At 35.9% G+C, this 26,287-nt stretch overlaps 1 protein-coding gene across 1 annotated transcript in view; it reads left to right on the top strand.

Annotated features, from left to right (window-relative positions):
* The window catches only part of LOC150104569 (2-oxoglutarate dehydrogenase complex component E1-like), a 567,065-nt gene that overhangs the window by 305,468 nt on the left and 235,310 nt on the right, over nt 1-26,287 (top strand). The window contains exon 10 of the mRNA XM_090395786.1: nt 11,994-12,122. Coding sequence (XP_090251912.1) covers nt 11,994-12,122 — 129 coding nt within the window. The remainder of the gene's footprint in view (nt 1-11,993; nt 12,123-26,287) is intronic.

The following is a 26,287-nucleotide window of genomic DNA, read 5'->3' as shown; positions in this document are numbered from 1 at the left end:
ATTTAATGATCACTGTATTAAAGTGCTTCATCCTGGTACTACAGCTTTATTCTTAGAAGCCAATTATATATTTGGTTTAATCCTTTTTCCAAGTGTAAGCAAACAAAGTTTACTCCTAAAGTATTTTCAGGACTGGGGCAACTCGTAGCAAAGGTGGTATAACTTCTCATCACTTGCCTTAGTATCCCATAATGCAAAGCACATCTCCTTGCAGACATGTATAATGCTATGCATTAAGGGAAGGGTCACTACCCAGACCGCAAATTTTGCTTGCACAGACTCGGATAAAGGATTAAACTAAATTTATTATAGTCTGACCAAGTGAAAAATAAACTTTTAACCTCTTTCTGTAAATCCTGAGTAATTTAATAAAAAGGTGGCACACCATTTGGCAGCTCCTATAGGAGGAGATGACCCTGCTAATGCTTCTGCCTTGGTATCTCCACTTGGGCCTGGCTCCCACTGAAGAGACCTCAATAAAGGTCGAAACTAGTCTGGGTAGTGGCCCTTCCCTTAATGCATAACATTATACATATCCGCAAGGAGATGTGTTTTGCATTATGGGAGATACTGAGATAGGAGTATTGGTGGCTTGCTCCACCTTTGCAAGGAGTTGCCCGGTGTTGTACCACTTTACCCCAGTCCTGAAGATACTTTCATGCGCAAACTTTGTTTGCACACACTTGGATAAAGGATTAAACTAAATTTATTATACCCAGACCGGTTTCGACCTTTATTGAGTGGTCTCTTAAGTGGGAACCAGACCCAGAGGTGATACCAAGGTCGAAGTAATGCAGAAGTCGCATTTTCCAATACCAGTTGCCAAAAGATGTCACATGCCACACCTTATTAAATTACTGTGGATTAGAGAAAGGTTGTTAGAAGTTTTTTCACTTGGCTATGCTACCAATTATATATTTGCTTTAATCCTTTATCCAAGTGTAAGCAAACAAAGTTTGCTCCCACTGAAGAGACCTCAATAAAGGTCAAAACCGTCTGGGTAGTGACCCTTAATGCATAGCATTATACACGTCTGCAAGGAGATGTGCTTTGTATTATGGGACACTAAGGCAAGTGATGTGAAGTCATACCACCTTTGCCATGAGTTGCCCCAGTCCTGAAATTACCTCAGGTGCAAACTTTGTTTGCTTATACTTGGATAAAGGATTAAATCAAATATATAATTCCTAGCATAATCAAATGGAAAACAACTTCCATCAGTTGTCTCTAATCCAGAGAATTTTAATAATAAGGTGACACCTTTTGGCAACTCGTATATTGAAATGTGACTTCTGCATTACTTTCACCTTAGTATCACCCCCTCTGGGTAGTGACCCTTCCCTTAATGCATACCATTATATATCTGCAAGGAGATGTGCTTTGCATTATGGGATACTAAGGCAAGTGATGAGAAGTTATAAGACCTTTGCCACGAGTTGCCCCAGTCCTGAAAATACTTCGGGCAAAGCTTTGTTTGCTTACACTTGGATAAAGGATTAAACCAAATATATAATTTGTAGCATAGCTAAGTGAAAAAACTTCCAACAAGCTTATTCTCAGAAGGATAATGAGTGCTGAAGTGTTAGAAATGAATGAAGAGGATGTATTCCAAATACTGAGTATACTGAACGTCAGTAATGCAGGGAAATGACATTAGCTTGTCTGTTTAATGAAAGTCTTGCAATGGGTGAAGTGGGTGAGATAGTATCACTGCATAAGGGTGGCAGCAGAATGGAGGTATCAAACTATAGGCCTGTAGTTATTAAGATTTTGTAGAAATTGGTAAGAGCTCGTATATAGAATTGGGTAGATGAGTGCAATATTATTTATGCAGGCCCGCATAGATTTGTTAAAGGGTGTTCTTGTTTTAGTAATCTGGTAACCTTTTACAATAGAGTCACAAGAACAATGGATAAGGTTAAGGCATATGCTGTTTTTTTTTCCCAAGAGATTTTGACAGGATGCAGCACGACAAGTTGATTTTTGATTGTTATAAGTTTAGATATCAGGTTAGTGGATTGGATTGCTGATTGGCTCTCTGGTAGATTATCAGAGAGTTGTATATGGGGGAGCAGTATCAAGGAGTAAGAAGTTTACTAGTGGAGTTCCACAGAGTTCAGTAACGGGACCATTGCTGTTAGATATTTATATCGATATTGTCACAGGACTATAGGGAGATGTTTAGTTGTTTGTGGATTATGTGAAGCTTGGGAGGGTTATTAGTAATAGTGCTGATGTTTTGGTTCTTCAAGAGGATTTGAATAGGCTGGAAAGGTGGACAAATGAACGATGTCAGTTTAATGCACGTAAATATAAGATTTTAAATTTTGGGATCCACCAATGGGATATTTCACAGTCACTTGGTGGGGTTATACTGGAAGAGGTGGAGGAAGAAAGCAATCTTGGAGTGATTGTGGATATTTGATGTTTCAAGGACATATTGCAGAGGTTGTGAAGACATCTCAGAGAATTGCTGCAATTCTGAGGAGGATATTGACTGCAAGAGATAAGTGTAGTGGTCCTAGTGTGTAAAGCTTTGATCAAACACCTGGATTTCTGCTCAGATCTGGTCACTGAGATTTAAAGGAGATGAAGTAACCTTGGAGAGCTTACAGAGACGGTCAAAAATGATATCAGGAGATCATCGAGAAGATATAGAAGACAAAGGGTGTGTAAGGTAGGGGGGCTTCCCTTTGTCTTCTATCCACCAAACCCTGCAGTCTGCATGGTGGATAGATTATCCACCATGCAGATTTAGCCTTTCTTCCAGATCTTCAAGATTATCTGCAATTAGGACAATATCATCTGCAAATTTCAGATGATGCAGACTGCAGGGTTTGGTGGATAGAAGACAAAGGGAAGCCCCCCCCCCACACACACACACCCTTTGTCTTCTATATCTTCTTTGTATGATCAAGAGATTTAAGCTGTTGAAGGGTTATTGTATTAACACTGAGGAGATTTTTCCTATGTTAGAACAAGGGAAATGAGTCAGGACAAGGGACCGTCTCTGGAAGTTGCAAAAGAGAGTAGTGAGAGGGTGGTAAACTTGCAGACAGTGGATGAATTTAAGATGTGGTAGACTTTTGTTGACCTCCCACAATGAGTCTTTTGACTTCATAGTCACAATGAGTCTTACAAAATACCTTTGAAAAAGTCACAATGAGTTTTTCCAGCTAGAGGAAGTCTTTAGAAGCCTTGATTAGGAAATAAAAGGAATAAACGTAAATGGAAAAGGGCTGCATCATCTGAAGTTTGCAGATGATATTGTCCTAATAGCAAATAATCTTGAAAATCTGGAAGAAAGACTAAATCAGCTAAATGAAGCCTCCAGAGTAATTGGATTAAAAATAAATAGAGAAAAAACAAAAATAATGATGAATAAATACATATACCATAGAACTGTTAAAGTTGAAAACCATGAAATAGAACAAGTTACTTCATATGTATATTTGGGCCAATTGTTATCCTTTGAGGATTGCCAAAGAAAAGAGATTGAATGAAGAATTCACCTTAGACGGATGGCTTATAGGAAAATGAGAGACATATTCTGAAGTCACATCCCTGTGAGTCTAAAAAGGAAAGCTTTCGACCAGTGCATACTTCCTGTCCTAACATACGGAGGAGAAACATGGACCTTCTCTCCAAGCGATGTTAAGAACAATGCAACATCGCTTGGAGAGAAGTATGCTAAAAATAACATTAAGAGATAGGAAGACAAATACCTGGATAAGATCTCAAACAGGTGTCATTGATATTGTAAATACATTAAACAGGCTAAGTGGAGATGGACTGGCCATATTGTCAGATGCAGTGATGGGAGATGGACTAGAAAAACAACAGAGTGGAGACCAATGGATGGAGCAAGACAAAGAGGAAGACCGAGAAGAAGGTGGAGGGATGAACTGGAACAAATTGCAGGAATGAGATGGATGGGAGAGGCAGAAAACCGAGTGGTCTGGAAAATCATTGGGGAGACCTTCGTCCAGAAGTGGATAGAACCAAAAGGTTGAAGAAGAATTTTGTTGACCTTCCACAGTGAGTCTTGTGACTCTATGGAGGTCAGGAAATAATGATATTAAATACTTGTTGTCATTCATTAAAAGCCAAATTGTAATTTTTTTTTTTTTTTTTAAATAAGGAGCAGCGGTCCTCTCAGTTCAGAAGAAACTGTGTGAATCCTGTTTTTCTGCTATGAGAAGAATATTATTATTATTATTATTTTTTTTTGGAAACTAGTTTTATTTTCTCATATGATAATTTCTCATTTAAAAATGACAACAGCAAAATAAAATAATATATATTATTATTATTTGAGGTCCTCCATGGTATCACAAAGTTCATTGTTTTTGACCCATCCTCCTATACAACACAGTTTGTCATACCACTACTTAAACTCATTCACTGTTTGTGCTCTCACTACCCTATCAGATAATGCACTCTACAGTCCAATCAGCCTCCTTACAAAAAAAAAAAAAACACTCTCACCTTCTTGCTCATCATTTCCATTTGTAACATCCAGAGATGGCCAATTGTCCTCAATTGTTTTACCATATGAAAGAACTCCCTAGTGTCAGCCTCATAACTGGTACCTCTCAAATATCTCAATCATATTTCCTCTTCTTATCTCTTCCAAACTTTTCAGTTCATATGCCCCCCCCCCCCCAGTCTAGTCTCATAATTAACATTCTACAGTCCCGATAATTTTGGTTATTTGCTTCTGCACCCTTTCCAAGGTTAATTTATTCACTTCAAATCCTGGTGTCCAAATCTGAGCACAATAATCCAGATGTTTTTTGATCAGGGCTGTCTTACATTCCTTAGGATTTTCCTTGGATCTCAGGACTTATCTCTTCTTATATTGAAGTTTCACCTTTGCCTGAGTCTTATATTCTTCATGCAACTGCACCCCCCCCTACAATTTTTCCATAACTTCTTTTTCATCTACAGTTCCCATTTGATATCATTAGGCATCCACTTGGATGCCGTCCACTAGAGTGAAAAAGAGAAAATTAAATTATGTTTTCGCCTGAGATATACAACCTTGCTATTGCCATTAATAAATGTTTCTTCATTAGAACTAATAAAGAAATACTGTTGGAACCCATGAAGTTGTGATATCATGCCCTTCAAATTCTTCCATCCATGGAACTATCCCAAGCTGATTTCTAAGATTATTATGTACATAACTTTCTTTCTCCTAGATATTTATGCATGTCTATTCATTCCAGAAATCAAGACTACATGGTCACTCTCTCCAACTGGGTGCAGGAATGATATCTCAGTTATGATCAAATCCAAATTTCTTGAACCTTGTGTTCCTTCTGTTATATGTTACCAAAGATATTGGTGTCTCAAGAATTCCAGAAATTCCATTCCCTTACCACCATATGCGGGGTGCTTAAGGGTCAAAGCTGTATAACTGAGAGGAGACCTCCACATAGCCTTTAAAAGAATGCGGAGAACCGACCAGGGCTTCTGACCTAATGTCCAATCCTCACCTTCTCGTGGTGCACCCTGTTGGGTATCTACTTGGATACTGAACGAACGAGGTTGGGCTGGCAATTTGGGATTTAGCTGACCAAATTGTACTCTTATTGGTTAAACCAAAATAAAAAAATGATGGTACAACATGACAAAATTTCATTCCGGCTGGGTCGTCGCCCGGTTAAACAAGGCCCCTGTTGTGTTTGCCAGGGAACCAGGGCGAACAGTGAAAAGTCAGCTACTGGAACAAATCTGAAAACAAACCCCAACTCAACATCACCAGAGTTAAAGATCGGTACCAATAATGTAGAAGCCTGAATGGCAAAGAAATGGAGCTAGCTGAGGAATTAGATAAGTACCAGATCGACATAATAGAGGTGACTGAAACAAAAAAAAGACCAAAACTGGTAAGATCTTTCTGAGCAATAAATACAAAATGTTATATTCAGGCAATAACAATCAAAGAAAAGAAGGAGTAGCCATAGTATTCAACACAAAATATGAGGCTAATCTTCTTGAATGGCAGTCAGTCTCAAGTAGAGTAATGTGGGCAAATATGAGAATGGGGAGCTGGACAATGAGACTTATTTGTGCCTATGGTCCCACAGAAGGTTTTACTAAGGTGGAAGTGGAGGAATTTTTTGAGGCTTTAGAAAAAGCAAGTGACACAATGAAAAAGGAAATGTTGGTCCTTGTTGGGGATCTAAATAGCAGAGTAGGAAATGATTGTCAGACATAGAAAAATATTTTGGGAAAATTTGGAGAAAAGAGCAAAGCTAATGATAATGGCAAATGTCTGTTGGATTTCTGCTCAGGACATGGACTGGTTATTACTAATACCATGTTCCAACATAAAAATGTGCACAAATTCACATGGAGAGAAGAGGCTAGGAATAAGAAAAGTCTCATTGACTATATTATTGTTGATAGTGATGTTTTCTCTCTGGTGCAGGACACCAGAATGTACAGAGGATTTGAAATTGGAAGTGATCACTATTTAGTCTTGAGCAAGATAAAATTGAATTTCATATTCAAAAGAATAACATGTAAGAAAGTTTTAAAGTGAATAAAAGTTGAGCAGCTCTCAGATGTGAACTGTAGACTAAAATACACAAAGATTATTGAAGAAAAAATGAAAGAGTTTGAGAACAGGAATCAAACCTTGGAGATTCAGTGGCAAACTCTGAAGAAAACCTTGATTGATTCTGCCAGAGAGGCATGTGGTGAGGTTGTCTGTAAGGATAAAAAAATCAGAACTCCCTGGTGGACACAGGAAGTTAAAGAGGCAGTGAAGGAAAAGAAGAAAGCATGTTGAAAGTTCCTGTCAAATAAGTCAGCTTGTGCTCTTAGAGAATATAGAGAGAAATGCAAGAATGCTAAACACTGTGTAAAACTAGCTAAACAAAAGTCATGGGAGAACTTTGGCAAGAATATAGAAAATAAATATCAAGAAGGTGGCAAAACATTCTGGAGGTTGTTGAAGAAGCTTAGGAATGGAGGAAAGAGTAAAAGGAGTTAAAGATGATAAAGTTTTTATTTTTTTTTCTTCACCAGAGGTCACTCTAACAATTGTGGTAGTGGTTAGTCAGTGTCTTTAACAAACCAGTATGATTGTAGTATAGCTTGTTTCTTGTGTATGTTTGTAGGCTCCAGAAGATGACCTTGACATAAAGGTCGAAACGTCGAATTGTAAAATTTTAGTAATATTAAACTAAAGTTTTTATTCAAACATGGTAGTTGTCTCCATAATTTCCAAAAATGCATTCGGATCACCGTGCAAGCCTAAAAGAAAAGAAAATGATAAAGGTGACATGAAAACGGGAGAAAAAGATATCCTTGAATTATGGAGTAATTACTTTGAAAAACTGCTAAATGAAACAAGCAGTGATGACAGCACTGTAGTAAAAAACACTGACCAGGCATGCGGTCAGGAATACATATCCATACTTGAAGTAGAAAAAGCCATCAAAGGCTTGATATGTGGAAAGGCAGCAGGAGTAGATAATATTCGACCAGAAATGCTCAAGTATGGTAGTATAAGATTCTTACAGTGGCTGCACTGCATAGTTCAGAAAGCCTGGACAGAGGGACGAATTCCCGATGATTGGAGTAGAGCTCTCATAGTACCCATATATAAAAAGGGAAATAAAACTGCATGTGAGAATTACAGAGATATTTCCCTACTCAGTGTTCCTTGCAAGATCTATGCAAGTATACTTGAGAAACGGTTGAGAAGAATTGTGGAAGAAAAGCTTGGTGAAGAACAAGCTGGATTCAGGCCAAATAGAGGCTGTCAGGATCAGATCTTCACTTTACAACAAATAGTCGAGAAAGCTTGGGAATATAACAAAGATCTGTATTTAAGTTTTGTCGATTTGGAAAAGGCAAATGACAAGGTGTCAAGAGAGAGAAGTTATTCAGTACGCTGCAGTTATGTGGTGTCAATGGGTCATTATATCAAGCAATAATTAGTCTTTATTTGAGTTGCAAGTCAACAGTTCAAATTGAAGGAAGTACAGGAAGATGGTTTAATGTTAAATCTGGTGTGAGACAAGGATGTACATTATCACCTCTGTTATTCATTATCTATATGGATCACACTATGAAGGAAAGTGGTATTAAACATGATATCAGAATTGGAGAGGTTAATGTCAGCTCTCTGCTTGATGTGGACGATGTTATACTTCTAAATAAATCCGCTACAAGTCTGCAAGATTTTTTGACTAAATTGAATAGCTGGTCTAATAGATATGGTATGAAGGTCAGCAATAAAAAGACAAAGAAAATAGGCAGAATCATTGAAAATGTCAACTGTGTTGTGAATGGAGAACCTGCAGAACAAGTAAAACATTTCAGTTATTTAGGCATGATGTTTACTGAAGATGGTAAATTAAATATAGAAATAAACAACAAAATTAGCAAAGCTTTTATGTTGGGAAGTCAATTGAATAAATTCATATGGAATAAGAGAGAAATTAGTCAGAACACTAAGTTAGCTGTATACAAGACAGTGTTGAAACCAGTTTTAACTTATGGACCTGAGAGCTGGGTCAGAAGTAAAACACTTGACCAAAGACTAGAGACCACAGATACGAGAGTCCTGAGAAAGATTATAGGTGTGAACAGATGGCATCAATGGCAATATCATATTAAAAACGAAGATATTATGAAAGAACATTGTCAGCATCCAGGAATGCGTTAGCAGACCTAATCTCAGGTGGTATGGTCACTTAAACAGAATGGGCGAGGAAAGATTAGCAAAACAAGTGTTCTCTGCCAGGTTGGCAGCAAAACGACCCAGAGGAAGACCAAGATATAGGTGGATTGATACAGTACAAAGTGCCTTAGACGATAGAAATATAAGATCTGACAATGTTGGAGTCTTGACAAGTAACAGACTGATTTGGAGGAAAATTGTAGATAGGAAATTAATAATGATGTAAATTTTTTCATATAGTACTATCATATCCTGTACACCCCTTGACGGTACATGGCAGGAATTTGATGATGATGATACCACTATATGCTGTTTCCTCTTTGCAGTTTATATTGCAGCAGGTAAAATTTCCCATAATGATCAGTCGTTTTGCACTGTCCAAGCTCAACTGCCTAAACATCTCCTGCTCTTCACCATCTGTTCCCTAGCTTATGGTAACATTCTCCTACATATCATGTTCTGCCCACTTCTACCTCACACCATATGCACTCAAAACTATTATTACCATTTCCTTCCAAATCATCACTTATCCTAAGCAATAGTCCACCACTGTGTTTTTCTTTTCTATCCTGCCATAATATGCTACACCCTGCAATTTTTTATTCCTGCCAATATATCATTTATCTACCATTCTGATTTCTCATTTCATATTAAATTATTCAACTTGCTTCTCTCCACACTAGCTTTGTTTATTCTATTATGTAATTCCATACTATTTTAGCATATTCACTGAAGACTGTCTTTCCTTCCCCACCATACCCTATAGGCTTTTGAAATAGAATCTGACAAAATAGAGTGGTTAATCCATATTCCTTTCTGTGGGTTCTCCAGTTGAATATAGTTGATGTTTCCCATATTTTTACACTTTATTTTTACACTAACAGCACTTATTCAAAGTGCTGGATTAATTTAGGAGAATAATATCATTTGCATAAAGGAGGAAACATCACAGTTGACTATATCTGATTTAATGGCACTTTCCTTCATAATGTAATCCATATATATTTTTTAATTTATCATTATTTTATCTTATTATTTTTTTTTTATAGCTTTCACCCATGAAAGGTTGTAAACCCATACTACGTTAATACCATGGGTGGACTAAGAATTTTTGTTCAATATTTTATTATGTCATTTTTGTATTTATTAAAATAAATAGCCAACGGCTTAATTTTGGCGATGCAAAATTACATAAATTATGTGGATAATAAATCCAACATCATTTCAAAGCTCAATACAGAAACCATAAAAGTTTTGTGCAGAAACTATAAAATATATCCATCCTGTAAATCCAGAGTAATTTAATAATAATGTGAGACACCTTTTGGCAACTCACATAGGTAAATAGGACTTCTCCATTGCTTCCACCTTAGTATCAACACCTCTGGGTCTGGCTCCCACTGACGAGACCTCAGTAAAGGTTGAAAAACCAGTCTGGGTAGTGGCCTTTCCCTTTATACATAGCATTATACGTCTGTATAATGGAGATGTGCTTTGCATTATGGGAGATACTAAGACAAGGAGTGATGAGAGCTTGGTCCACCTTTACCATTAGTTACTTCAGTCCTGAAGATACTTCATTTGCAAACTTTGTTTACTTACACTTGGATAAAGGATTAAACTAAATTTATTATAGAAACTATAAATGTTTTGTGCAAAAATTAACCAGAGAGCTTGCGGTAATACACTGCCGCCATGTTATGAGTTTCCCTAGAATCTAATTGGAAAAGCACGAACTCTAAAAGCTCCCGTATATTGCCGTTTATTGATCCATTTTGATAGATTTCATTAGTGTTACAGCTGTTTAAAATTCATTGGTTTTCGTCAGAGACACTATTTAAGTAAAGGTCTCTCTAAAAAAAACGAGGTCCCCCCCCCCCCCGGACTACTCCCTACAACTGCCCGAAAAGATCGTCCAACTCAGTTGCTTCCACTCAGTGACGGGCTCACCCCACAACTTAGAAGAACTGTTAATATTCTAGGGACAAGTATCCATCGACAAGTCCCCTCGCAGGCCATGCCGGAATACACTCTCCCTGAGACTCAAAATGCTCTCTCAAGATACCCCCTTCCCGAAATCTAATCCCCTCACCGGGAACCAGATTCGGAAGAAACCTAAGAGAGCAAAAACTCTCAGTACTAGGGAACTTGAAGCGTGGGAGAGGTGTATTTTCTGTAAGCGAACTCTCAGTGCGTAAAGTATTTACTAAAATAAAAAGCCAAAGGCTTATTTTCAATGATGCAAAATTATATAAATTAAGTGGATATTAAATCCACATCATTTCAAAGCCGAATGCAGAAACTATAAATGTTTTATACGAAAATTAACCAGAGAGCTTGCAGGATTACACCACTGCCATACTATGAGTATGGTGGCGGTGAGAAAAGCACGAATGTTAAAAGCGCCCATGCTTTCAAAATTCATATATTGCCTTCTATTGGTCCATTTTGATAGGTTTCACTAGTCTGATGGCAGTTTCATACTCATTGGTTTTTTGTCATTTTAATAAATACTTTATTCACTGACCGAGAGTTCGCTTACGGAAAATACACCTTTCCGACGCTTCAAGTTCCCTAGTATTGAGAGATTTTGCTCTCTTAGGTTTCTGCCTAGTCTCTAACGAAAACCAATGAGTTTGAAACAGCTGTCAGACTAGTGAAACCAATAGTAGGCAATATACGGGCGCTTTTAGCATTCATGCTTTTCCTATTAAGTTTGGTTAGGGCAACTTGCAGTATGGTGGCGGTGTATTTCCGCAAGCTCTATGGTTTTAATATCCACTTAATTTATATATTTTTTTATTTTATTTTTTGCATAATCTGGAAATCTGTTTGAGTGACCAAACATGGAACTTTTTCAGGTTAAGACAATCAGAAACATCCATGCAGGATTTGAACTTGCAGCCTGTTTGTTGGAGAGTGAATGACCATTAAGACCAACAAGTAATATGCACAAATCTATTGGAGGAGAATATAGAAGAAATGCATCAGTCTGGGAAAGAGTGTGACCTTGCAAGTTGAATAAGAATGTGATGTATAGTAAGAGTATAGGGATTCTCGTGAAAAATAGGGACTAACAGGAGAAATGTTTGGATGAGAGATGCTAAGTCCATTGTTGATAAACAATTTGGTAGTTATAATAAAAAATCCCATCATTATGTTCTTTATCTGAATATTTCCATTGATGTAAATCAAGTATCGAAATATTAGATTTCTGGATATTTGATATGTTTGATTTCAAAGACAGTGAAAGTGATTTAATAAATCATACAATTTAAATTTTTGTTAGGTGATGAGTATCTTGCTTCATGGTGATGCTGCATTTTCAGGCCAAGGTATAGTTTATGAAACATTCCATCTGAGTGATCTGCCTGATTATTCGACACATGGAACAATTCATATTGTTGCTAACAATCAGGTTAGTTATCATGAATTCTCTTTAGTTCAATCTGATTTTACTATGTAATATATATATATATCATCATCATAATAAATAACACTATGCTGCAATTAAAAAAAAAAAAAAAACAACTTGGATTACAATAAGAGATGTTATATTGATAGAAATTGCCAATGGGTCATTCCAGATAAACTCACCAGGGATTGAAGCTGCATAATTTTTGATTTTCATGAAAGTGAGTTTGCCACCCTACCCTTTAGATCGAAGAAAATATATTTTTAGAATTTTTCCCAGAATCCTCTTAAATTCTGGTAGCCATTTTTATTTAGTGAATCCATAGGATTTTCTGACTAGTCTTTGATATATGGAATGGATACTAAATTGAGAAAATTCACAATTTTCTCAAACAGTCAAATGGCCACAAACAGCAATCCTGCATCTACCATGATATTTTGTGCTCTGAGGGCTGCATTCATTAAATTCCATAATATGCTTGATATTCAGAATTTCTTAAAGTAATGATGGATGTCATGATTATTGTATCACCTTGCACAGTAATCTACCATTTATCCAACACCTCCAAAACAGTAATACTTCAAAGTTTTAAACCTTAAGTCAGCTGATCTCATGAAATTGCACTTGCTCATGATACCCTTATGCTTCTGTGTAGGCAGCTGAATTTAGTCATGTTTTCATTTTTTCCCTTAACCCTGGATACCACTTGTTATACACAGGTAACCCTCATATAATGCGGATGTTAGGTTCCATAGAAATGCCGCGTTATATAAATCGCATTATGCGAGACTCAGATCACATAGAAAAAGTAGGGTTATGTTCCGGAATCTTTTTTTTTTTGTTTGTATTTAAATTACATAAACAACAATGACATATCCAACAAAAAAAAAAAAAAAATGATTTAATTCAAGTAATTCATGTAAGTTAAGAAAACATAAACTATGAAACAAATACATAGTATAAAATTATAAAAATTACAAATTGTAGTTAAACTTCATTGCACATAATGCATAAATGTTTTACTCAAAATAAAATAAAGCGCATATTTTAATCGTCATCACTGTCTTAAAAAAATAACATTTCGTAGATGTTCTTTATTTCCGAGTGGCCGGACATCTTCATCACTTGAAATTTTCATTGCATACTTTGGCTGGTTTAGTTATCAAGAAGTCAGTAATAAGGCATTGCTTACCACTATGCTGCGGTTTTTTTATTAAGTTCATAATATGGAGCTAAACAAATATCCAATTGTCTCGTGAATTTTCCAGAGTGCTCCATTAAGGGATCATTATCCGTAAAATAACTTCCTAACTTTCTTGCCAAGTGCAATCCTTCTGCTAATTTCTTTAAACTGAATTCTTTAACTGATTCATCAGAATCTTTGGCAGAACTTTATCTGCCATTTGGCTCGAAATCATCTATTAATTGTATTAGTTCCTCCTCATTTAAATCTGTTTCCCCATCAATTAATTCACTAATTTCGTTTTCAACCATGTCGCAAAAGCCCTCATCAACAAAAATGTGTGCGATGTTTATTATACAACTTAGCTCAGCATCCATTGGAGATATGAAATTTTGTTGTGGAATGGCTTCAGACCATATTTTTTCCAGCCAGCATTCACTGTAGAGGGTTGTAATTCCTTAATGGACAGAGAAATAATTTTCACCCAATTCCATATTGAAAATTCTTTCCACGCTTGAGACAGTGTCATGTTTGGATTGGATTCCATTTTTTCCAAAATTAATTGGAATGTTCAACAAATATAATATAACTTAAATGTTGATATTATTCCTTGGTTGAGTGGTTGAATAAGTGAAGTATTAGGCTGCAAAAAAAGTTATTTTAATATTCGGATGACTTAAATTTGTTGGGTGGCCTGGTGCATTATCTAAAATTAATAGAATTTTGAAATCGATATTCTTTTTCTTTGTGTAACCTTCTACATCAGGTACAAAACACTTGAAAAACCAATTTTCAAACTGCTAGCTGTAAATCATGCCTTTTTTGTTGGCCTGCCAATAAACTGGTAAGGTAGACTTATTGAGCCCTTTCATAACACGAGGATTTCAGGATCAGTTAATAAACACTAGTTTTGTCTTGTAATCACCTGATGCATTACTGCAAAACTTTGAAAACTTTGAATCCAGGAGCTGATCTCCTCGTCTTCACTATAAGCACCTTCTTCAATGATTTTTAAAAGTTCTCCTGGGTATATCTGGGCAGCTTCTACTTTTGCTGATGCGGATTCTCACTGGATTTTAAGATTATGCAGAGAAACCCGCATTTTAAAGTTTTCAAAAACCAATCCTTACTGGCACAAAATCCATGCAGAGAGCATTCTTCTGAAGAATCTTGATCAAATTCTTTTAAATGTTTATAAACTTTGAGAGCTTTTTGTTTAATAAGATTTCCATTCAAAGGAATTTTCTTTCGAGTGCAATCTTCTATCCAAATCATTGGAGAATTCTCCATTTTTTCCCCATTAGAATATCATGTACATGAGCAACGTGCTTTGCACTTAACGTTGACCCAGCAATAACACTTTCTCAGATTTCATGTTCATTTTCTTTGATTTTTCAAATTGTTGATTCATTTAAATTCAAAATCCTTGCAACAATTACTGGTTTTTCTCCATTTTTCAACTGATCCAAGATTTAAAATTTTTCTTTGCCAGAAATGAATTTTCTTTTCAATGTTGGTTTTTTCCCCTTTCGTTGCAGTTTTAGTGACCATTACTATAAAAATAAATTTTTTATATTAAAAAAAAAAGCATTACATATTGATTATGTATGTAACTCGACAGAAAATAAAGTGCTCAGCTTGAGATTAACACTTTGATTTTTAATGCGCTTTCCAGGCAGAAAACGAAGACAATTTTCAACAATAAACACTTTATATGGTAAACAATTGATGTACATGCATGCTAAAGGTATTTCCCCTGACATAAATTCGCTACTTATAACTACATGCGCAATACAGGCAGACACAAATTTAACGAAGATAAAATTTGATTTTATCTTCATTAAGATAAAGGTTAGGATGAAAAGATAAAGGGTTACTGCAATTTGTAGACCATGTTATATCGAAATGGCATTGTATAAGAACTGCGTTGATCAAGGGTTACTACAATTTCTAGATTGTGTTATATTGAAACTGCATCGTATAATTACTGTGTTATACAAGGGTTACCTGTATATGTAGAAGTACGCTAGACTGTAGTACAACATAAAATAGATAAAATAACTGTAAGAATAAATATATAAGTAGATATAAATATATATATATATATATAATTACATATAAATATATGTAAGGACAAGAAATAAATAGTATGGCACCTTAAAATTCATCACTTTCTTTGGAATGACATTCTTATCGATATAATCGTGATTTATATATGAAAAGTCTTGTTGCAGTTACTTACATGCAATGATGGTGATGTTTGTTCTTCTTTTGATCAATTTTTATATTGCTCCCACCCATGAAAGGTTATTAGCAAACCTATAGTACATTTTATACCATGGATGGGCTAGAGTTTACCATGTAAAGTGCAGACTATCATTTGCTTTTAGATGGCTAAGAAATATTGTTGTTTATTCTGACTTTCTAATGCAAAAGCGAAGATTCTACAGTCCATATCTGTCATTCATCAGTGAATATAAAGAAATTTCATAGTGCATACTTTGCTTACTGTACGCTAAAAATCTAGCGGGTCTGGATTAGTCCCGAGGGGGTGGAAAGAGGGGGAAATAGTTACACTGCATAAAGGAGGTTCCAAGACTGCTGTTGTAAATTACCAACCGATTAGCATATCAGGAATTGTTGTCAAGGTCTTGGAGAAAATACAAGATTGGATAGATGAAAATGGGATACTGTATAGGGGACAACATGGTTTTGTGAAGGGTAGATCATACCTCATTAACTTGCTCACGTTTTATAACACAGTGATGGCTGAACTGGATAAGGGTAATGGCTTTACAGTGATTCTACTGGACCTTGCTAAGGCCTTTGACAGGATACCACATGGAACCTCTAATCAGTAAACTGCAGCATATGGGGATGGATAAAGAGTTGGTGAGATGGATGGGTGGCTGATGGAGAGATATCAGAGAGTGGTTTATTCAGGAGTAGAGTCCAAAAGATGGCTTGTGACTAGTGGTAAAGTCGTACCTTCAGTTTTGCAAAGGTTGGAATAAGATTATCGTGTCTGCACCTTTTTAAAAAAGAGATTCTAGCTCGTTTTAAAAAGCAGTTTTCCTAGTAAGTTTGTCTTCTGCGCTGTCATTTCCCCATGAAGGAATAAAACTTTTTTAAATAATGAAACCTGTGGTGGGATCATAATTAAAAGAAAGACACGTATTAACCACAGTGAAATATTATTTAATTGTAAATATTTCATCCTAAGTATCTTAGGACATCATCGGTACAGTAGTTTAAAACATTAATAGGAATAACAACAGTTAGGGCGCATGATTACAATAGAATCTCATTAAACGTGCATAATGTGTTACAGAAAAAAAAAAAAAAATTATTATTTAATCCAATTTTGTATGACAATTTCCCATACTTTAGGAATAGTAATAACGTCGTTGCGGTTTAAGTTTGGTCTGTGTAGTAGGCTTCAGAACTTTCTTTGTATAAACTTTCATGTTTATATAAAGATCTATGTAAAAGGTAGTGACCTCCCTCCATAATGTAATAACAGCATACATTTCCTAGGAAATGTGTTTTTACATTATGGAAAATACCTAAGAATAGCGATCAGAACTTTACCACCTTTGCAACGAGCTGCCCGGTATTGTACTACATACTAGGATCACTTGCATTGGCTAACGCTAGTGTCGCCGATGCTTTATGGTTTACTATATTCGGCAAGAAACTCTCTGATTCTGATCTTTGAGTTTCTTATTCGGTTTTAAAACTATGCGGGATTTAATATCCCCTTAATTTAAGTAATCTATGTAAAAGTTTAGACTTTTCCCAAAGGATCCTATGGTTTGGATTTTCAATTCCATGTTGAGAGAAGCCAGATTTCTGCAGTTTAAAAAGATGAATGTGGTCTTAATGTTCCGAGATGAGTTTCTGAACAGACCTACCTACCTACCTGTCTGTCAAAAGTAAAACAATTTGCACGAGCATGGGATTTCATAAACGCCAGGCAACATCAAAGGTTTGTCCTTAGGAGAAGGTGACAGGTTGTAAATTTGGTTGATAGGTTTGTAAGTAGTGGCAAAATTGTATTTCTTCATAATTTTAGAAAGACGTTCGGAGATGCCTTTGACGTACGGTATGGTAATCCTTCTTCCTTATGGACTTCTTCCTGTCTGGCTTGATGTATGGCGAAATGACTGATGATTTTGAGTTGTTTTTGGATTATATCCATTTAGGATGGCTGTATTTTTCATTACTTCTAATTCCTGGTTTAAAGATTCTTCAGAGGAGCAGAATTTCTGTGCTCTGGAAACTAGTGATTTAATAATGCCAGATTTCTGAGATGGATGATGAGCGGAAAAATTGTGAATGAGAGATGAATTTTAGTTCTAATTCCTGAGAATGTAGGCTTGCGAAAGACAGACATGGCGACGGAACCATCTTCTTTTCTTTGGATGTGTAAATCCAAAAAGGAGATACCCTGTGGAGATTCTTTTTCTAACGTAAAGTTGATGCGATGATGAAGAAGGTTAATTTTATCTAGAAACAGTTGTAATTCATGTTCGGGATGATCCCAGACTGCAAATATGTCGTCGACATATCTTAACCAAATTTTTGGTTTGGGTTCAAAAGTGAATATTTTTTCTTCAAGGTGTTTTAGAAACAAGTTTGCTAGGTTTGGTGATAAAGGAGATCCCACTGCTGTTCCTTCTTCTTGCTTGTAAATTTGACCTTTCCAGGTGAAGTAACCTGATGCAATAACAAACTTGAACAATTCAACTATATCAGACAGAAATTTTTGAGTTAGTAATTCTATTGTTTCTTTATGGAGAATGTTGGTAAAGAGGGAGACAATGTTGAAGCTGATTTACAAGTCAGTTTTTGATAGTTGAATGTCTTTAATTTTTGTGTGAAACTCAGCAGAATTTTTGATTGAAGAGACTGAGTGGCCTATGTGATGGCGGAGAAGGTTAGATCAGAATCTTGATAACTTATAAGTTGGACTACTGATACAGTCTACAATGGGTCTAAGTTAAACATTAGTTTTGTGTAGCTTAGGTAAACCATAAATTCTAGGAGGTCTTGTATGTCTTAAGTTTTTTGATTGTTTCTTCATCTAAGAAGGAAGTTTCATTAAGTAGCTTATTTAATTTTCTGAGTTGATATTTTGTAGGATCATAATCCAATTTGGCGTAAGTATTACGATCTCAAAGAAGTAAATTCATTTTTCGGTCATATGAGTTGGTATCTTTGTATCGAGAACCACAGTGGTATTTCCTTTATCAGCTCTGGTAATGATTATGTTTTTATTACATTTTAAGGAAATAATAGCTTTCAATTCTGATGGTGGGATATTTAATTCTGAAGGTTTGCATTATAGATCACTTTAGCTACTTCAAATCGAAGTCTGTTGGCTTCAATACTGGAGAGATGAGTGATGTTTCTTTCTATATTATGTATGAAGTCTAAATATGGGAAACATTTTGGTGAAATCGCAAATTTATGGCCTCTTGCTAGAACATTTATATAATATATATATATATATATATAATACGCCCTAACTGTATGTTATTCCTATTATTGTTTTAAACTACTGTACTGATGATGTCCTAAGATACTTAAGATGAAATATTTACAATTAAATAATTTTCACTGTGGTTAATACGTGTGTTTCTTTTAATTATGATCGCACCACAGGTTTCGTTATTTAAAAAAAAAAACTTATTATTGATTACTATTCTTTCAAATTTTGCATATTAATTTTTATATAAGAATAAGATAAACTAAAATGACACATGATTTGTAATATAAAATAAAAAAAAAAAAAACATGATTTCCCACTAAAACAAAAAAAAGTCGTTATTACCTTTTCAACACTTCTGAATAATATTAGTTGCTGCTATATGGCAATCAACTATAAAAAAATTTCACCAAAAGTTGTTACTTTTTTTTTTGTGAAATTGACCCAGATTTACTTATTATAATGTATTTATTTACATGCAAGCACAAGTACCATGAGGTTTGGAAGACATCATTATTAAGTGCAAAATAAAAGCATTCAGAAAAATATTGGTGTCCTTTTAGGAGTAAAACATTGTCCAATCCAGTGAGTTGCAATTAAATGGCTTTGTAGTGAGTGTACTGGAGAAAATGTTGCTGGATGAAAGTACAGTGTGTGATGATGCTTCCAGGAGATCTGAAGAAAGAGATGAAGGGAAAAATCAAGAGAGTGGTACTGAAGAGACAGAAGTACTTGGCAGTGGAAACAGTAGTAGGTAGTGTGAGAGATGAAGAGAGAACAGGAATGCAAGAGGAACAGAGAAACGTGGGGGAGCTCGGGTGGACAGGGAGACATGGCATACGGAGAGTGGATGTTAAAAGCAGCAGCGAAGGTGTGTATAAAGATGGGGTATACTGCAAAGTGGGTGAGGAAGTTGAGACTGAGTAGATATATGTGGTAAGTGGCGATAAAGGGGGATTGGGTGGGTGTTGTGGGGAAATCACAATCAACACATGGCCAGGACTGCCTTTAGACCTAAAAATGAACTGCTGTGTTTGTTTATAAATGCCAGAAGTATCAGAAATAAAGGGAATGAAATGGTTTCAATGATTGAGTTTATTTGTCCAAAAAATCATTGGAATAAGTGAAATATAGTTGAATGTAAATGATATCGTAACTGGAATAGAAATGGAAGGATTTCACGAGAGGATAGAAAGGGCAAGAAGGGAGGAGTAGTGCTGCTGATGATAGCAGTGGAATTAAGTGCACATAAAGTAGACGTGAAAAGGAATAATAGTGCAATGGTTATGAGGCAGTGTGGTGTAACGTGGAGGTTGAGAGGAAGACATATTTAGTTGGATGTTGTTATAGATCTGGGAATGTGGAGGGTGGTGATGAAGAAATGCATAAACAACTTGGATTAGTGAACAAAGGAAGGTGTAATTATTATGGGTGATTTTAATTATGGCAGTGGTATAGATTGGAATGAAAAGATATCATTTGGGAATAAGGAAAATGAATTTCTCGAGTTCTTGAGTGATGACTATCTCAGTTTACTACCTCCAGTTGATGAAAATGATCATGAAGTAATCACCTGTCTTGTGGCTAGTCATATACAGACTTTTGTGAGGAAAGGATTTATATGGAACTATAAGAGCGGTGATTATGACAAGCTTAGGAAACAGCTTGTAGCTGTAACGTGCAACAAGGAGTTGAGCAGTAAGGAAATAAATTCTGGCAAAGAAACTAACAAAAGCAGACAAAGAAATACATAACAGCATCAATGTGTGAATGTATTCCAAAGTGCTGAATAAGGTAGGTATAAAAATGAATGTGGAGCTTAAGCATGGAATAATAGTAATAATCAGTCCTGTGAAAAGTATAAAGAACAAGCCAGGAGAGTGACTCAGTTAGCAAGGAAAACAAAACTAGATTACGAGTAGAAATTGGCAAATCAGACAAAAAAAATCGTAGATAGTTTTTTAGATATATGGCAAGTAGAAGGAAGAATGATCATGGTAAGTCGAAGTTAATGAATGAAAGAGGGCAGAATGGTAACTGCTGCAGAAGACATTGTTGAGGTATTCAGTGATCAATTTATAATGGTGTTTCATCCTGATCAAGGTGGAATCCTGAGGAACTTAAGTGTAGAGGACACAGGAGGGGATGGCTTAATTGTGAGTGAACACGAAGTATTTGAGGAAATAAATAAGATTAATGTCATTAAGACGATAGGATTTGATGACATATCACCATGGATCTTAAGGGAATGTTCCAGGGAATTGGCAGTAGCATTGGCACCTATTTAATAAGTCTTGCAACAGTACAGATTCCAAGGGAGTGGAAGGAGGGTAAAATTGTTCCACTGCATAAAGGTGGTGATAAGGCTGTAGCTTCAAATTATAGGCCAATCTGTATATCTGGAGTTGTGGTGAAGGAACTGGAGAGATTAGTGAGAAGTAGGATACAGAAATGGGTTGATGACAGCGGTATTCTCTGTGGTTATCAGCATGGGTTTGTTGAGAGATCATGTTTCACTAACTTATGTACTATAACAAGGTGACATATACCTTGGATAGGGGAGATGCAGTGCAATACAATACAATACAATAGATTTTGCAAAGGCTTTTGATAGACTGCAACATGATAAGCTCTTATATAAATTGAAACAGATGGGATTGGATAACAGACTTCTGAGTTGGATCAGTGACTGGCTATTGGGTAGGTATTGGAAAGTTGTATATGGAGGTGTGGTATCCCAAAAGCGAAAGGTCACTAGTGGTGTGCAGCAGTGGGTCAGTTTTAGGGAACATTTTTGTTCAATTTGTATGTTAATGATATTGGGATGAGTATAACTAGTGATATGCGGCTGTTTAAAGATGATGAAAAACCGGGGACAGCAATGCAGAGTCAAGCAGATGTTATGGCCTTACAAGAGGACTTGAATAGATTGCATGAATGGGCAGGTAAGTGGAACTGTCAGTTCAACATTGTCAAGTGTAAGGTTTTGAGATTTGGTAAGCAGCAATGGGATGTAAAGTATTCATTTGGTGGGGAAACTTTAATAAAAGTAGAGAGATGAGCGATCTAGCAGTGATGGTGGGCAAGGACCTGAAATTTAGGGGCCACATTTCACGAGTTGTGAAGACATCACATTGAATAATGGCAATGATGCGGAGAACCCTGACATGCAGAAATAGAGAAATTATGATTCCATTGTAAGGCCTTGATCAGGTCTCATGTGGATTATTGTGCACAGATTTGGTCGCCTGCTTTTCATGGTGACGAGTATATGTTGGAAAGAGTCCAGAGAAGATTCATGAAAGTGGCCTTTGGAATGTGGAATATGAGGAGAGATTAAGAGAATGTAAATTGCATGCCTCATGAATAGGAGAGGAGTGGATATAATTGAGGCATATAAGGATTGTTATCACATCGACGTGGAGGAAATTTTTCATAGAATGAGAGGGGGGGGTGCTAGGAAGAGTCATCACTGTTAACTGTATAAGGAGTGTGTGAGCAGAGGAATGAGGAGAAAATTGCATCCTAGGTCGCATGTATCCGAGAGATACATTCATTACTAGTATGTGCTGAAATGCGATAAAACCTAAAAAAAAAAAACACTACAAACACTAAAAAACATATAATACATGATGGTTTATTTATTTTCAGTTGCAATCTAGAAATTATTGAAAAAAAAGAAACAAATAATAAAAAAAAAAACTAAACCAATACTATACTGACATCGGAGTTCGTGGTATCTCTAAGATACAATTTACTATCAAATATCACACCTCTACATAGCACGTTAAACCAAACTGACTTCAATTTTCTAGAGAATAATGCTTTCAGCGAATTTTTTCTGCATTGATTTTTCCTACAGTGAATTTTCGCTGCAATAAATTTTCCTCTCGATGAATTTTCCCGCAATGAATTTTCAGTGAACCCCTGAAAACATTGATGCAGTGCATGCTATGATCCTTGATGATAGACAAATAGCAGCCAAAAATATTGCAAAGACTCTAGGGATATTCAGGGAATGAGTTGGAGATCATTGTCTACCAACATCTGGACATGCAGAAGCTCTCAGCAAAGTGGGTCCCCAAATGTTTGAATGCCAACCAAAAGAGAACGTGTGCTGTCATCTCAAGGCATTTGGGGTCATTTTGAGAAGTCAGATGCAAATTTTTTGGCTCATATCGTGATGACTGTTGATGAAACATGGCTTCATCATTATGACCCAGAGACCAAACAACAGTCAGTGGAGTGGAGACACAGGTTCTCCACAGCCAAAGTTGTTGTCATTGTCTTGGGATATGGATGTGTAATCCTTACCAAGAACCTCAAAAAAAAAAGTGAAACTGTTACAGGAGCAGTTTATTCTACAGCTCTCAAGGAATTGAAGGAGGAGTACTGAAAAAAAAAAATGTCACAGGAAAGTGAGCAGAGGCATGTTGCTTTTGCAGGACATGCATCTGCTCACAGTGCTCATGAAACCCAACAGACAATACACAACTTGGGCTTCCAGTGTCTGCCTCACCCACCCTTTTCTCCAGACCTGGTTTCATCTGACTATTTCCTATTCCCAAATTTAACGAAACACTTGAAAAGAACAAAATTTACCACAGATGATGAAGTCATGTCTGCAGCTGAGGACTGGCCTGTGCAACAAAGGAAAGACTTTTTTCCTCAGAGGATTGCAAATGATGCAGCAGCTTTGTAACAAGTGTATAGCACTTTGTGGGAATTATGTAGAATGATGTGAGAGTTACGTTCCCAGATATTAATCCGTGGTTCTACCTCAATTCCTTCGTGATGATTATCACAACTTTGCAGCACACTCTCGTAAATCCATTTACTTTGTTAGATTATAAATATATATTAATTCCCTAATTCTTCCATTTAGCAGTTCGTGATATTGATTATACTAAGCAACAAATTAATAATTTATGTTTTGGCTTGAAGTAAAATAGGTAATTAATTTTTTTATGTGCTAAATTCCAATAAAATTTACAGTTGTCCTAAATCATCTCCAGATTTTTAGGAATAAAATTAATTATGTGGTACTAATCTTGTTTCGTATGAATGTCTAACCTACATTCATGTAAATTTAATTAGTTTAAAAAAGTCTTCAAGCTTTCGGCTGACATCAAGGGCTTCTTTGAGCCAAGACTGCTGGAGTTTTCCTTTTCTGAGTATCATTATTTCATACAACAAACTTCCTGATAGAATCATTCACCATGTGCATCCCTCTAAATACCCAAACTAAGAAAGGAATACAAATATGAATGTAGGAAGTAAATCTTTATTCATATGTTGCATTCCATGCTTCTAGGTTGCCTTAAGGAAATTTTCATTAAACCAGGTTTAATAGAGCAGTGGCAAGAGAACTTTATTCAAGCATTATACAGTGATACCTCGACTTACAAACTTAATTCATTCCTGACTGTGGTTCGGATCTTGAAAAGTATGTATTTCGAAACCCAATTTTTCATTATATCTTATGGGAAATCAATTAATCTGTTCCCAGATTCAAAAATTAAAAAAAAAAAATTTAAAAAAAAATCCAAAAAATAAAAAAACTATTCTCAACTAAGCTCAATATACCATTGCATATTAATTTTTATTTATGAAATCTTTGGTTTTACATGATTAGTATGAAAATCATCTTCCATTACATTGTAAAAAAGAAATCAATTTTCTTTTGGCTGGTTTTGTGGTTCAGAAGTTTTTGATTTGTTGTCATCAGTTGCTTCTTTTTGTCTTTTAGGTGAGGGAGGTTTAAAAAACCTATCCCACATTTGACTGAATCTGTTGTTTCCTTAACACCCTTCTAAAGTGATTAATGACATTGTCATTGAAGATATTGGTGGCTCTAGAAACAATACTTTTATTTGAATGCCACTTGTTAAACAATTCTTGCAATTTGCCCCAGTGCTGTAAGATTTTTTTTACATCACTTGTTGGAATGGCTCCCTTTTTGTTGCTGTCTTCTTCGTCCTCTGAAGACATTTGCTTTTCCTCTTCATCCCTTTCTTTTTCCTGCTCTCTTCTTAACTCCTGTAACTCTTCAGTAGTCAGCTCAATGTTGTGCTCCTCTACATCTGCTTCATCAACTTCCAAATGCATGGTCTTGCCCAGGGAGACAGCTGTCAATTTCACTTTCAGGTCCTTCCAGTGTAGTTCCTTGGACACAGTCGGACCATAACTTTTTTTTCAGGCTGATTTTAGAGTTCTCACAGCATCATCTTTCCATGTCTGACTAATAAGATGCAAACAATGAAGAATATTGAAGTGATTCTTCCAGAATTCTCTGAGAGTTAATTCTGTGTCGGTGATAACTTCGAAACATCTTTGGAAAAGAGCTTTGGTATAAAGCTTTTTGAAGTTGGAAATAACATATTGATCCAATGGTTGTAGGAGTGGTGTGGTATTAGGAGGCAAGAACTTAATTTTGATGAAATTAAACTCTTCATCCAAATCTTCCAACTGTGGTGGATGTGCTGGAGCATTGTCCATTATAAGAACTTTCTCAGGCAGACCCTTTTCTTGTAGATACCGTTTCACTGTGTAACCTTCTGACTCCATCAGTTTCTGAAATTCCTTCACGAACCTTTCAATGGCTTCTTTGTCAGCACTAGCACCTTCTCCATGTCTAACAACACTATGGATACTGGTTCTATTCTTGAATTTCTCAAACCATCCTTTGCTAGCTTTAAACTCTTCGCCGATGTCTTTGCTACTGCTAGTGGATGGCAAGTTTTGTGAAAGATCTTTGTAAATAGTTTGAGCTTGTAAACATATCATGTTTTGAGATACTATCTTCTTTCAGTTGCATGTCATTAATCCAGACGAGTAGTAAAGTTTCATTTCTTCCATAACTTTATTTCTTCGAGATGACACGATAGATACTCCTTTTGCCACATCCAGTTTCTTATAAAAATCTGCTTTCTTCACAATTGTAGGTAGCTATGGTGGATTTGGAGAAGTAATACTGTTTGCACAGAGATCACTTTGCCTGTCTCCTTTCTCATATTTTCCCACAATCTCTTTCTTAATTTCTATTAAGATTTTCTTCTTCTCTTCTTTCTTAGTTTTCTTTGGCCCCATGTTGAAAATAATAAGCTGATCAGTGAAATGATGCTTATCTGGTAGATTATTCAGAAAATAAACGTGAAGCTACAATGAAACACGTCACTTATAAAAAGAAATACATACAGTACACATAATAAATATAAACCTAAAAAAATCTTCACGAAATGTATTGTTTTGTTAACACAAATACCGAAATAGATACACAAAAAAGCAAATACTTGCATCGTTCATCATATTTCAGATAAATACGACGTAGTAACAACAATCATTACACTAGAGACTGTTCAGCGCCTGCTCAGCTAAACGTGCATACATATATGCTGATACTGTACTCTGCATTAAGCCTGTTTCTAGTACTGGGGGGAAAAGTATATTGTAAAACAGGCTTTAGTTTATTTGAAAAGAAAAGCATCACGGTTC

The sequence above is a fragment of the Typopeltis vanoorti genome, chromosome 7 (genome assembly GCF_054136105.1).
Source record: "Typopeltis vanoorti isolate ZY-2024b chromosome 7, IOZ_Tvanoo_1.0, whole genome shotgun sequence".
NCBI classification, from domain to species: Eukaryota; Metazoa; Arthropoda; class Arachnida; order Uropygi; family Thelyphonidae; genus Typopeltis; species Typopeltis vanoorti.
This window is presented reverse-complemented; position numbering and strand designations above follow the sequence as displayed.